The sequence below is a fragment of the Rhizophagus irregularis genome, chromosome 16 (assembly GCF_026210795.1).
Source record: "Rhizophagus irregularis chromosome 16, complete sequence".
Classification (NCBI taxonomy): Eukaryota; Fungi; Glomeromycota; class Glomeromycetes; order Glomerales; family Glomeraceae; genus Rhizophagus; species Rhizophagus irregularis.
Genome location: NC_089444.1, coordinates 2,103,167 through 2,116,094, shown reverse-complemented (window position 1 = coordinate 2,116,094; position 12,928 = coordinate 2,103,167). Strand labels below are relative to the sequence as shown.

General features: G+C 26.4%; 3 protein-coding genes across 4 annotated transcripts; 2 read left to right on the top strand and 1 right to left on the bottom strand.

Annotated features, from left to right (window-relative positions):
• The first annotated feature begins 105 nt into the window (after positions 1–105).
• On the top strand, positions 106–2,092 carry OCT59_008229 (uncharacterized protein). Its single transcript, XM_066142322.1, has 9 exons — positions 106–152; positions 266–346; positions 421–647; positions 727–850; positions 930–1,002; positions 1,074–1,224; positions 1,292–1,498; positions 1,577–1,677; positions 1,741–2,092. The coding sequence occupies exons 2-9, from the start codon at positions 275–277 to the stop codon at positions 1,866–1,868; spliced, it is 1,083 nt and encodes a 360-aa protein (XP_065999214.1). The 5' UTR covers positions 106–152; positions 266–274; the 3' UTR covers positions 1,869–2,092.
• OCT59_008228 (uncharacterized protein) lies at positions 2,063–3,388 on the bottom strand. The gene is made up of 2 exons (XM_025327776.2): positions 2,322–3,388; positions 2,063–2,232 (listed from the first exon to the last, which is right to left on the bottom strand). Exon 1 carries the CDS (start codon positions 3,116–3,118, stop codon positions 2,417–2,419), a length of 702 nt encoding a protein of 233 aa, XP_025169530.1. The 5' UTR covers positions 3,119–3,388; the 3' UTR covers positions 2,063–2,232; positions 2,322–2,416.
• Positions 3,389–3,506: 118 nt separating this feature from the next.
• On the top strand, positions 3,507–6,356 carry OCT59_008227 (uncharacterized protein; the record flags this gene model as incomplete). 2 transcript variants are annotated; one of them, XM_025321184.2, is made up of 8 exons in its annotated part: positions 3,549–3,711; positions 4,098–4,226; positions 4,297–4,366; positions 4,447–4,888; positions 4,959–5,312; positions 5,386–5,557; positions 5,627–5,904; positions 5,981–6,356. In XM_025321184.2, the coding sequence occupies 8 exons, from the start codon at positions 3,549–3,551 to the stop codon at positions 6,062–6,064; spliced, it is 1,692 nt and encodes a 563-aa protein (XP_025169529.1). In that variant the 3' UTR covers positions 6,065–6,356. The 2 variants fall into 2 exon arrangements, with proteins under 2 accessions (XP_065999213.1, XP_025169529.1); XM_066142321.1 differs by having other exon boundaries at positions 3,507–4,226; positions 5,981–6,355.
• Between the last annotated feature and the right edge of the window lie 6,572 nt (positions 6,357–12,928).

Below are 12,928 nucleotides of genomic sequence, written 5' to 3'. Positions count from 1 at the left end.
ACTATAAATATGTGTCATCTAACTGTCTTTAGTTGTACACGGTGCAATTGCACGTTTTCTTAAATTTGTGCTGTTCCAAATTAATTTTACTCGCGCTTTATACAATTCTGACTGATTTAGCATTTAGTCACATTTAGCACAAAATTGATTATGTAATTAAAATATTTTATACTTCATACTCAACGCGTCATTTTACGCGTTATTTGTTTTAAGCAGTAGCGAGTTTTTCACTTTCCCAATCTATTGAATACAATAAATTTTGTAGAATTTTCAAATGAGTAAGCACCCTTTGAAGGAAAAAGCAGATTCTATGGCTGCAAAATTATCTATGATAACAAAAGAGTTGGTGAGTTTTTGTTTTATTTCTTTAAAATCTGTCCATTCTCAATTAAGATAATATTTGTTTTCGAATTCCCAAAGTCTACTATGCCTTCGAAAAATTCTCTTGATAAATTGGCTGAAGAACAACAGCTCATGATGATTATGGAAGATGAAATAATTAATTCACAAAAAGAAAAACATAACTTGTTGCTTCAAATACGTAAAACTAAAATCGAGATCGAAGAATTACAAAGAAACATAAAAAATACCAATCAGATTTGTCAAGAAAATGAACCTTCTTTAATACCTAATCAAGATGCATTAATGTATCCTGATGGTGCTTTAGTTAAAAATGTGGATGTAAATCATTATTAAATCTTACATTCAAATTGTTTTTTTTTAAAGTGACAAGTTACTTAGTATAAATGACCAATCTCTCTTAATGTCCGTTGGTACATCCTTGCAAGTTGAACAACTATATGAAAACAACACCACCGATAACAATGATAATAGTCTTCGAGCAAAGAATGTAAGTCCTAACTGTTCAACTTTAAATATAATGCACATTTGATTAACTTATGACAGAACTTTTTTTCATTCCAATTAAGATTGAACGATTAGTAAATTTTACAAAAATTAACTTTTTAAAAGTTTATAATAACTTAACCGTAACTGATGGAGGTAGATAACAGCAATAATCGATATACTTAAAGTTTGATATGGGGCTAAATTTTTTTTTTTTATTTGTCCAGATCGTATTCGTTATTATAATTACATGGGGAATTCTTATGATATCAACTTCTTTATTGAATTCGAAGTGAATGAAACTAATCTAGTCATTAGAAGACTTAAAATCAAATTAGATTCTGGTGTAAAGCGAGAAATGGGGAAATTTATTGAAAAGTGAGATGATAATTTATTTAATTATTTACTGAATTAATTATTAATAATCATTTATGTTTTATAATAGCGTGGAACGAGATAGGAATCTATTGATTTTTTTCAAAGGATTTATTGAGTATGCGCGATTGAATCATCAACGTAAACTGTTATTTGGTGTTTTGAAGAGAAAATATCCTACCTTAACTTTGCCGAGTCTTCATACACATAATTCTTTTACCCAAGATTCATGTTTGTGTGTTGACGTACATTCATCATTGAGATTTTCCGAAAAAAGGTTCGAGTTGCTTATGTACATTTTCTTACGCGCATTTAAGGTGAAATTTTGCATTAATGATTAATCGTTTAATCTTAGCAAAATTGGACCAGAGTTAATTTTATCTTGGAATTTAAATATTACTTCATCTGGTCATGTTCTCCTTGATGTTGAGATGCACGCACGAATGCCACACCAATGTAAGTGTGCAGTTCATCTTTATTAACACTACATCAGATCATTCATTAGATGCAATTCATTAGGGACATTATTGGACGAAAAACATGTAATTAACCAAATACCATCTAATTTCCAAAACTTGGTCGAGGTCAAAGGAATTCAATCGGCTATTGAAATGATCGTAAAAAGTTTTTTTAAAGTTTCGAGCTAGTCTTAACTTGAGTGATTGATGATTCATTTCATTTTGGTTTGTGCGATTGTTATTCTTATAGCAAAAATTCAGAATATACAATTTTAAATTCAAGTTATTCTTATATAATAGAAACAACACAGAATCATTTTATCTTATGTCAATTCTTTCCTATTTAATAGTAATTTGATCACAAATATCGGTAATGGAAATATACTAATACAAAAGAAAAAGTTATAAATTTATTTTCTGGGTCTTTAAAAGAAATTTATTCAACAATATTGTTATCTATATAAATTCAAATTGATTGTTGATCCTTGCTCAATATTATATGTATGACACATTGACACATTATGATAAGAGAAGTTAGATGTTCAAAAATAATCTGAAATAAACGAATATTTAGTATTTTAGTATATGCAAGAAACAACATTTTGATATTTAAAGCATAGAATTATAAACATTTTTACCTACGATGAAACCTGTCTGCGAACATATAGGCTTATAAATTGATCATGAACCTAACGGTTATTTAAACAGAAAAAGACCAACTATATTCATAATAGAATTCATTCTTCCTTGCGTAACCTTCCTTTCTTAGTGGGAGGTTCGTAAAATGAACATTCAAAAGTTGTAGATCGTCCTAAGAAATTCAATTCGCTTGATCCATTGTAACGTCTTTTTAAATTATCGTTTCCAGTCAAGATACCAATTCCTCCTTGGCCCGTATCAATACAATCAATTTCGCGCTGAAGAGAGTTAAACGTAACATGATCTGGAAAGGAAAAGTTAAATGTCTCATGGTTGTTTTCAAATACGTTGGCTGAAGTTGGTGGTATGTTAGAAGTTGGGCATATTTGATCATAAGTTGAAATTTGATCGTGCAAAAATTGTTGTTGATGCTGGTGTTGCGATTGTTGTGATTGTAAACGAACATTAATTCCTTCATCACGATTCCTTCGAGTCACTGATTTTAGCTGCTCTGTTTTGGAATTGATGAAACTGCACAAATCCTGCACCGATATGAACGCGTCCCGTCCATCCCCACCTGTTTGTCTTCTTTGTTGAACACTAGGATGGGAAGAAACGAAGCCCATTAAATCTTGCAGACATTGTTCATATCCAGTGTTATGATATTTCGTTTTTTGATTCAAAGAGGTTTTGTAAAGCTGTGCAACAGATTCGGCAGCTACACGGAAGGACGCCATTAGCGCCTCTTCGGGTGACTCTTCAGGACGTTCTCTAATATCGGGTGCGTCAGATTGTTCCATACTGTTGCGTAAAATATAATTTCTTACTACTTGTAGCACGTTTCAACAGTAAAATAAATTATTAATATTAAACGGAATACAAAGAAATACAGAGAATCGCGAGTGCTCTAAGGTAAAATATAGTTTCAATGGAGTTAGGCGCTTCCCAAAAAAAACCTATTTTACGCTTTTAACGCGATTTAGTAAAAGTCGAAAGTACATAACTACTCTCACCAGAGCTTTTCCTAGCTCAACAAATTTCAGCAATTTTCTGATGATAAAAGATTTGAGCAACTTCGACTTTCCCATTTGCACTATTTATTAATAAACGTTGCATCACATGATTAATGACGTACTCGCAATGATATAAGCAAGTTGCACAAAGCCATCGGTATAACCCTGATTTTTCACGTCATTTGTGTTTTGTGAAGGTTCCTTCAGTACTTTCGTAATGTATAAGCCTTCGACAATCACTGGTACAAATAATATTCCTTTGGGAAAAAGGAGGTTAGCAGGAGGTTCTAATGAAGAAATCGAGGATTTAGCAGAAAAAAAATTAGAGTCAAATGGAAACTCTCTCAAAAGAGCAAAAGAAGAAAACGATCAACAAACAGGTATAAATTTGATTGACCAGGTCATCTAGAAATTGTTCCCTTTTGTTTTCAAATACCCGTTTGTATTAAAAAAAAAAAGGACTTAAATTCTATATATTATTTACCATAATTCTTAGCGAGTAACATTATTTGCTTACTGCTTTTGCTTTTGATTTCTTCTATGAATAAACTTACTACGTATTAATAATTGCCATTAAAACGTAATGATTGACAGGGCAATCAAAAAATTTAACAGATTATTTATGTTCTAACAAAAATTTCATATACTAACAATGTGCAAAATTGTGTTTCGTTATTTGCTATTCACTTAATTTTTTTTTTCCTATGAAAATCTGAACTCTGTAAATCGTACCATACCGTTACGTCAACTAACTGGAATATTTCAGATGGAGCTACTGAGGAACGTAAGCGCAAAAGAAGAAGTAGGTGGGGTGGGGAAGAAACAAAGGTTGATATAGGTGTGCCGACTGCTATTACCTACAATATGTCAAAAGAACAATTGGATACTTATTTGTGTAAGTTGCTTTAGTGTAATCTCTCTGGTTTATAATTTATTTTGCTAATTAATAATAAATCTTTTTTTAGTACATATGAGGTTAGAAGAAATTGGCCGAAAATTAAGATTAGGGGATTATGTTCCACCAGAAAAAGAGAGGTATTTAATTTTCCTATTAAAAAAATTTTTTTTTTATATGTATCATTTATTTTAACTTTATATTTTTTGTTGATTTAAAGATCGCCATCTCCAGAACCAATTTACGATTCTCAGGGTAAACGTGTTAATACTAGAGAGTATAGATATCGCAAAAAGTTGGAAGATGAGAGACATAAATTAATCGAAGAAGCCGTACGAAGAAATCCCGACTTCAAACCTCCCGCTGATTATAAAAAGCCTACAAAAGTACAAGATAAAGTGTATATTCCGGCTAAAGAATTTCCCGAAATTAATTTTATTGGTTTATTAATTGGCCCGCGTGGAAATACCCTCAAAAAAATGGAGTCAGAGTCCGGTGCCAAAATCAGCATCCGTGGTAGAGGAAGCGTGAAGGAAGGGAAAAGTAGGACAGATGCTGCTGCTAATGCAAATCAAGAAGAAGATTTACATTGTTTAGTAACTGCAGATGCCGAAGAAAAAGTTGCTAAAGCAGTAAAGATGATCAACAAGATTATTGAAACGGTAAATTTATGTTAATAATAGTCTATATATCAATTATTCTTAATTAAGGTTAATATAAATGTTTTTATAGTCTGCTTCAGTTCCTGAAGGTCAAAATGAACTTAAAAGACAACAATTACGTGAATTAGCAGCTCTAAATGGTACACTTCGAGACGATGAAAATCAAATTTGTACTAATTGTGGCGCTACTGGCCATCGCAAGTACGAATGTACAGAAACTCAGAATTTCACTATTAATTTAACTTGTCGAATCTGTGGAGGTCATGGTCACACTGCTAGGGATTGTATGGAAAGAAATAATCCTGAAGCTTTACAACAAGCCAAACAGAGAGATCAAAAATTAGATAGCGAATATTTGAGTTTAATGGCTGAATTAGGAGAAAATGTTGAATCATCAAGAAGTAATGATCCTGGCATTAAAGTGGTATGCATAAATATTGTTGTGGACACAATTGATATGATTTAATTCATTTTAATTGATTCTATTTAAAATATAGGGTCATTATGGCCCTGCTGGTGGTTCTAAACCTCCATGGGCATCTCATTCAGCTTTAGGCTCTCCTACTGCACCACCCTGGGCTTCAAAACCGGCAGTAACTGCTTCTAATGCACATCCCGGAACTAACGCTTTACCGCCTTGGCAACAACCAAATATTCCACCACCGCCAGGTATTATTATTTTAAATTTAAATCACATTGTTAAATCCATTATTCATACGAATTTCAAAACCATTATAGGATTGGGTAACGCCCCACCTCCTCCGGGATTGTCAACAACTTCTACACCCTGGAATACTGCAAAATCTACTACTTATCCACCACCCCCACCACCAGGATCTTCTTTGTATCCTCCTGCTCCAAATGTTTCCATGTATCCTCCACCTCCTGTTGCAGCATCAAATTATGCGTACACATCTTACAACAATTCTAGTTATGGCGCTACTTATGGCACAACTTATTCAACAGCTGCTGCTGCTGCAGGATATCCACCCCCTCCACCTTCCACTGCTCGATGGGTAAATATTATCTTGGATCTTTATTAAATGATTTTTGTAATATACTACTCACTTTCCTTAATTCCTTCCAACAAAGCAACAGCCACCACCACCCCCTTCTGCTCCTGCCCCACCACCTCCACCTCCACCAACTCAACCTCCACCCCCACCACCGAAATAAATTTATTATCACCTTTTTCACTTTATGTTTATACTAACCAATACCAATTGTTGCTGTTTGACGGCAAACATATATATATATATATATATATATATATAATTTTTTAATCACACTAATTTCAATTAAATTCGGTTTTAGAATTCAGGGTTATTTTTTCTTTCACTTATTTTAAAAAATATCTTACATAACATTTAGGTATTTACTAACAATTATTCAGACATTTTATAATTTTATACAGGCGCTGTATTTATATAGGGTAATAAAGGCAATAAAGGCAATCCTATTATTTGACAAAAGTTATTATAATGTTCATATTTAAAACACGATGTCCATTAAAAAAAAATTCTGGCACATGATCTCATGTGTTGAACTTATTGACCATCTAAATAAATTACAATTATTCTTATCAGAAAATTCATAATTGTACTATACTTTTGAAATTAATTATTTTGTCCAAATTTAAATTTAAAAAATATTTATACTTCAATTGCTTCAATTTTAAAAATTTATTTACAATTATTATTATTACAAACATTTTAAGATCTAATGTATTCAATTAATAGCCAAACTAACTGAAACTCAAATTTTATATATAGTATATATTAATTATTAATAATTAAAATTAGCTGAAACTATTTTTAAAAGGATTAATTTTATACTATTCACCAGTGGTTAATTTAAAATTAATTCACCAGGAGGTAAATTTTACTTCTGGTAAAATTCACCAGTAATATAATGTTAGTTTTATATTAATTTGGTTGTATTATATTTTACAATTTTATATATATAAATAAAAATTTTTTTAAACTGTACCTTTTTTCAAACATACTATTAAACCTATACAACTCAATTTCATAAATTAAAAATAAAATTTATAGAGAAATTTGTGTTTTTATAATACTATTAACTGTCTAACTCCCAAAGTTTTATATTTTTTTATTTAATAATTTTAGTGTAATTTCACCACTTTAGTCAAAATGAAATCAACTTTCTTTATTAAGTGAAAGTTGTTCAGCAATGTCAAAACTATATATATTGTAAATATCATAAGCATAGGTATAATATTTATGGAAATATTCTTATTTTTATAATAATAATAATTTTTAAATTTTTCATTTTTCTGTTTATTAACTTCAGAGCATAATTTTACTACTTTAGTCAAATAAAATTGACTTTTTTATTAAGTAAATGTTGTTCAGCAATATCAAAACTACTTATATCTTAATTTTCATGAGTGTAAATATAATACATGTGATATTTACATAATAGCAATAATTTTTAAATTTTTTCTTTTTTATTATTAAATTCAAAGCGTAATTTTACTACTTTATTCAAATGAAATTGACTTTCTTTATTAAGTGAAATTGTTCAGTAAGGTGGAAAATACTTGCATTTTAATTTTTATGAGTGTAGATATAATGCTTGCAAAAATATCCGTATTTTTTATAATAATACTAATTTTGAATTTTTCTTATTAAGAATATAATTTCACCATTTTGGTGTCAAAATTTTAGCTATCAAATTTTATAATGCTTTAATAGAGTAAAGAGGAAAATTTGCAATTTATCAGCAATATAATTTATTAAAAAATCAGCTTTACTTTATATGTATAAATTTTAAAAATCATATAATTAAATGATTTTTATCTGAGATGAGCATTAAAATTACTTATATAAAAAATATGTTTTGCAACATTTTTTTTAATACTTTAATAAAAACATTACAGGATATAATTTATTATTGATAAAAACTTGTTTTTTTTTTAAATTATATACAATTACACATATATTATAAAATGATTTATCAAAATAATTATTTTATTAAACAATTAATATTTTCTTTCTTTTTTTGCTTTTACAAAAAAATTGTCTGTAAAATGTAATGATAAATAATGATTATATAAATATCTAGTAATTTAACTATTTTATATATGTATTTTAAATGATAAATATATGGAAAAATGAATTTATTGGTCTTATTTATTTTATATTTGAAATCTAATATAAAATACAAGAAAAAAAAATAAAATTTTTTTTTTAATAAAATCCAAGTTCTAGAAGTTTACTGGAAAATCCAAATCAAGTAGTATTATTATATCTAATATTATTACTAATAATCAATTATACAATAATTTTCTTATTTAGAAAAAAATTAAATGTTATGTAATATAGTCTTGATTTTCTGATAAATTTCATCTTTTTTTTTTCAATTTAAATTTGTTAAATTTAATAAATTTACACTAAAATGCTAAACTAAAAATACACTAAATTTAATAACAATAATTTTAATTTTAAATATATATGTTCATTATAGTTTTGAAACAGAAGTAAATGAACTAATAGAAGAACTGATAGAAGAAGAACTAGTAAGAGAGAAAGAATTAAATAAAAATAAAGGTGAATTAAAAGTAATATTCAGATTCGTAAACTATTAATATCAGATAAAAACAGATATCATTATTATCAGATATCCAGTTTGACATTTAAGTTAACGATTATAATCTGGATATAGTTGAACCTTGATGTACTGATATTCTATGTACCAATAATTGCCTGTACTGATAAATTTTTGTTATTTTATTTTACAATTAATAAAAAAACCTTGTTGTACTGATATCATATATAATTTTACGATATAATATATACCGATACTCATCCCTTGTTCCTTTATAGTAGTCTATAGTAAGATATATCGATATTTAGGTTACACTGATTTAATTCAGGTCAGCACTATAAACTTGGCTTGAATTAACAAGAGGATTTCCATCATTCCATCCAAATAATTAGATTTTTTAGCTTTTATTTCAATACAAAATATGAACAACTTTTGTTTCATGAAATATATGTTAATGAGAAGCTATAATTTAATCTTTAAATAAACTCAGAGTTTGCATAATACTACTAAGAATCAGACTTTGGCCTGCATTATGATTCACTATGTAATGATAATTCGATGTAACAATATATTTTACCTAAACTAGCAGCATCAGTATATCGAAGTCTGGCTGTATAAAATCGACTAATAAATTTAACCAGTTGAATTTGATAAAATGTATCAAATACCTGTTGATTCAAATTCATAATGGATTAATGGATTAACTGTAATCCGTTATTTATTTCATTATAAAATCATTACATAGCAGTTTTTTTAATTCATTTGCTTTATTACTTATAGTTTATTCAACTTTTTTTTACAAAATAAAACCAAATGAACTTTTTTATTTATTATTAAAAAAACTAAATATTTTCTTAATTTAATTATTTAGAAAAATGTAAAAATTAAAATGAACTTTTGTATTTTTTTTATAAAAAATTAAACCAAAATCTTTTTTGTCCAAAAAATTGTACTTTATTGCTTTTAGATGTGATTTCAAACTTGAACTTTGGAATAAGCCATGAGGTATAGAATTAAAATTAGAGAGAAAATATCAAGAAAGTAATATATTAATTTTTAACTAACCTTTTTTTCCATTTTTTAATTTCTTGTATCTTTCTGGACACTTAGAACTCAGATTTTAGTTATTGGATTTGATCATTTGGAAAAAGGTATATGTTTTGAAACTTTAGAATAGGGAGTTGAGATTTTAGAAAACATTAATTAATGTTACTTTTAATTTTTTTTTCTTATAAATACGTTTTAATGTAGGATTTAGTTCTTAACTTTAAAATGAAAGGTAAGTTTGAGAATTGAAAATCTTTACTAATACTTCTTTTATTTTTAATTATAGATATTTACTTGGATGTTTTGAATCTTAAAAAATTGCAATGAAAAGTCTAATAAATTAAAGATTGAAAATTTGTTTTTTTTTTAAAAAGTAAAAAATAAAATGGTTTTTGTTTATATTTTTGCAATAAGAATCTAAGGATGTTCTTTGTTTTTTCATATATTATCATTATTTTAATTAAAATAAAATGTTTTAACATAATATTAGACTATTAGTTATTAATTATTAATTATTAAAATTTTAAAATTATTTTACAATTTTTAATTTTTTTTTTATTATTATTTATTATAAAAAAAAGGTAATTGCACAATAGATTTAGTTTAAAATTTTGTATTATACATTAGGCAGTAATATTTATTATGTAATATTTTAGAAGGTAGAAAAGTATTTGAAGGTTATATAACATATAAGTATAATGTAAGATTTTTCATATTACATAGGGATAAGTGGATATAAGCTTATAGTAAATAGATATTACGTAATAAATGTCGCTAATCATATATATACATTATCGATTATCTTTAATGGAATAATCCAATTATATCGAAATCAAAAATTTTTTATCTTTTAAATGTTTTAATTACAGAATATAGGTGATAATACTAATATAAAATAAGATCAATCTCACCCTTCAACTTCTGAAAATAATGAATTACCAACAAAACGATTAAAAAATAGCCAAAAAAAAGGAGTTAAATATGGAATTATTTTGAAAAAGTGGATACTGAAGGTAAACAGGAGATAAAGGAGAATCACTTAAAAAATGTAAGTTTTTAAATGCTAATGAAAAAATATGTGGAATTCTTTACATTAATGATGGTTCAACTGAAAATGCCATCAACTATTTATTAACTGATCATAAAATATCAAAAAATGGTAAAATTAATAAAGTTAATCTTGTACTCTTATTAATTTTTTTTATTTTTAAAAATCAATTTAATTAATTGATTGTTCTATTATGCAAAATTAGCAAATTATTCAAACTGTTATACATGTTCATAAACATAAAGACAATAGGTAAAAAGAACTTCGTAAATTTTTAACAGATTGGATAATTGATAATCTTCAACCATTATATGTTATCCAAAATCCTTCATTTCATCGGCTTATTAGTGAATTAGATTCAGCTTTTATTATACCAGATAAAAAAGGTATTAAGAAAGTTATTGGTAATGCTTATAATTATACCTTACTAGCATTAATTAAAAAAATTAAGTTAAAGACAAAAAATGTTTCATTAACTACTGATATGTAGACTTTAAGGTAGGGATGGTAAAGTCCTAGGTTCTGAATCTAAAGACCTAGTCCTAAGATCTGGTCTGCAGATCTTTAAGTCCAAATTTTGGACCAGAAGCGAACCAGGTCCTAAAAAGTTCTAGCCAATAAAGTATTAATATATATTAGATAAAAATCAAAAAGAGTAATAATAAATTATAAAAAATGCACTGTAATATTGCAATACAATTTTTATATTATTAAAATCATATTAAAAAATAAGTTGCAATATTGTGATTCACATTTTTATATTAATATCATATAAAAAGGTGAATCGCGATACTGCAACTCACTTTTTTTATATAAAATCAATATAAAAAAGTGAATTGCAATACTGCAACTCACTTTTTTTATATAATATCAATATAAAAAAGTGAATCGCAATATCTCAACTCACTTTTTTTATATAAAATCAATATAAAAAAGTGAATCACAATACCGCAACTCACTTTTTTTATATAAAATCAATATAAAAAAGTGAATCCCAATATTGCAAATCACTTTTATTTATAAGTTATAAATTTAATTATTAACAAATTTTAATTTTAGAATGTTAAAAATATAGCTAAATATCTTCATTTAATCAATGATGTAACAACATGCTGGAATTCTAGTTATTTTGCATAGTCACATTTGATATATTTAAAAGAGTAGATTAAAATCTTATGTAATACACTTTTAATTGATTCAGATTTAGATTCAAAGAAAGATGGTAAAAAATTAAAGAAAATAATGATTTCAAATCATAAATGGGACCTTCTTACTGATTTAAAAGAAATTTTATCATTATTTGCAATAACAGAATTAAGAGGAAGTAAATATGTAACAAACAGCTTACATGTATGAATATTAATTGAAATTATTAATACTATTACAACTAATCTATCAGAAAATTACAAAATAAAAAGATACATTTGAAAATAAAGGAAATTTTAATATTAGTAAACCAGTTCTTACTTTTGATTTACTTGATGAAATTAAATCAAAATTATATGCAAATTTAAAAATATTATCCTATACTTACTACTAAAACTTTAATTTCTTCAATTCTTGATCTTAGATTTAAAAGTCTTGATTTTGCTCCTGATGAACAAAAAATCAAAATTGAACAATATTTGTGTAAATTATTTGAAAAAGAAAAAGGAGGTCAAAAAGAAGCATTTAATATCCAGTGAGTTAAACCCAAAAAAAAAGAAAGATAACATAGTAACTTTTAATAAAATCAATGAATATTTACATATATGGGCTGATTTATTTACCTTTAATTAAAATATTAATTTTGTTACATTTTTATTATACAAAATACTATATAATATATAGTAAATTGAGGGTGAGTATTAAAAAATTTTTACTTGCCGAAATTAGGTAATTTAGGCCAAGGCCGAAACTTTTTTGTAGCCAAAAGTTTAGGCAATCAAAAATAAATTTGCCGAAATTTATAATGCCGAAATTATTGCCAAAAGTCTAAAATTTGACCGAAATTATTGGTATACATCAGGAAGTTACGAAAAAAATGTATATTACATATACATTTATGCAAATCATGTACATTGCAATATTCATTCTTTTTAATGTACAAGAGGACCCCGCTTACTTCTAATAGAGGTCTCCGAAAATATAAGGTAAAATTTATATTAAAAAAAAATTTTAGGTCTCTTAATAGATAAAGGTAAAATTATATATATGACAAATAAAGGTCTCCGGATATGTAAGGTAAAGTTAAAATAGGTTTCCGGTTTTATAAGGTAAAATCAAATATAAGTTTACAAATGTTTCGGTAAATAATAAGGTAAAATTGTATATAAAATTTAATATTTACCTTATATATACTAATTTGAAATATTGTACAACAATTATTACAATAT

Coding starts and splice junctions, on each gene's coding strand:
- OCT59_008229 (XM_066142322.1), top strand. CDS start 275: ATGAGTAAGCACCCTTTGAAGGAAAAAGCAGATTCTATGGCTGCAAAA. Junction 1,225..1,291: donor ATGGGGAAATTTATTGAAAA/GTGAGATGATAA, acceptor GTTTTATAATAG/CGTGGAACGAGATAGGAATC. Junction 1,678..1,740: donor CGCACGAATGCCACACCAAT/GTAAGTGTGCAG, acceptor GCAATTCATTAG/GGACATTATTGGACGAAAAA.
- OCT59_008228 (XM_025327776.2), bottom strand. CDS start 3,118: ATGGAACAATCTGACGCACCCGATATTAGAGAACGTCCTGAAGAGTCA.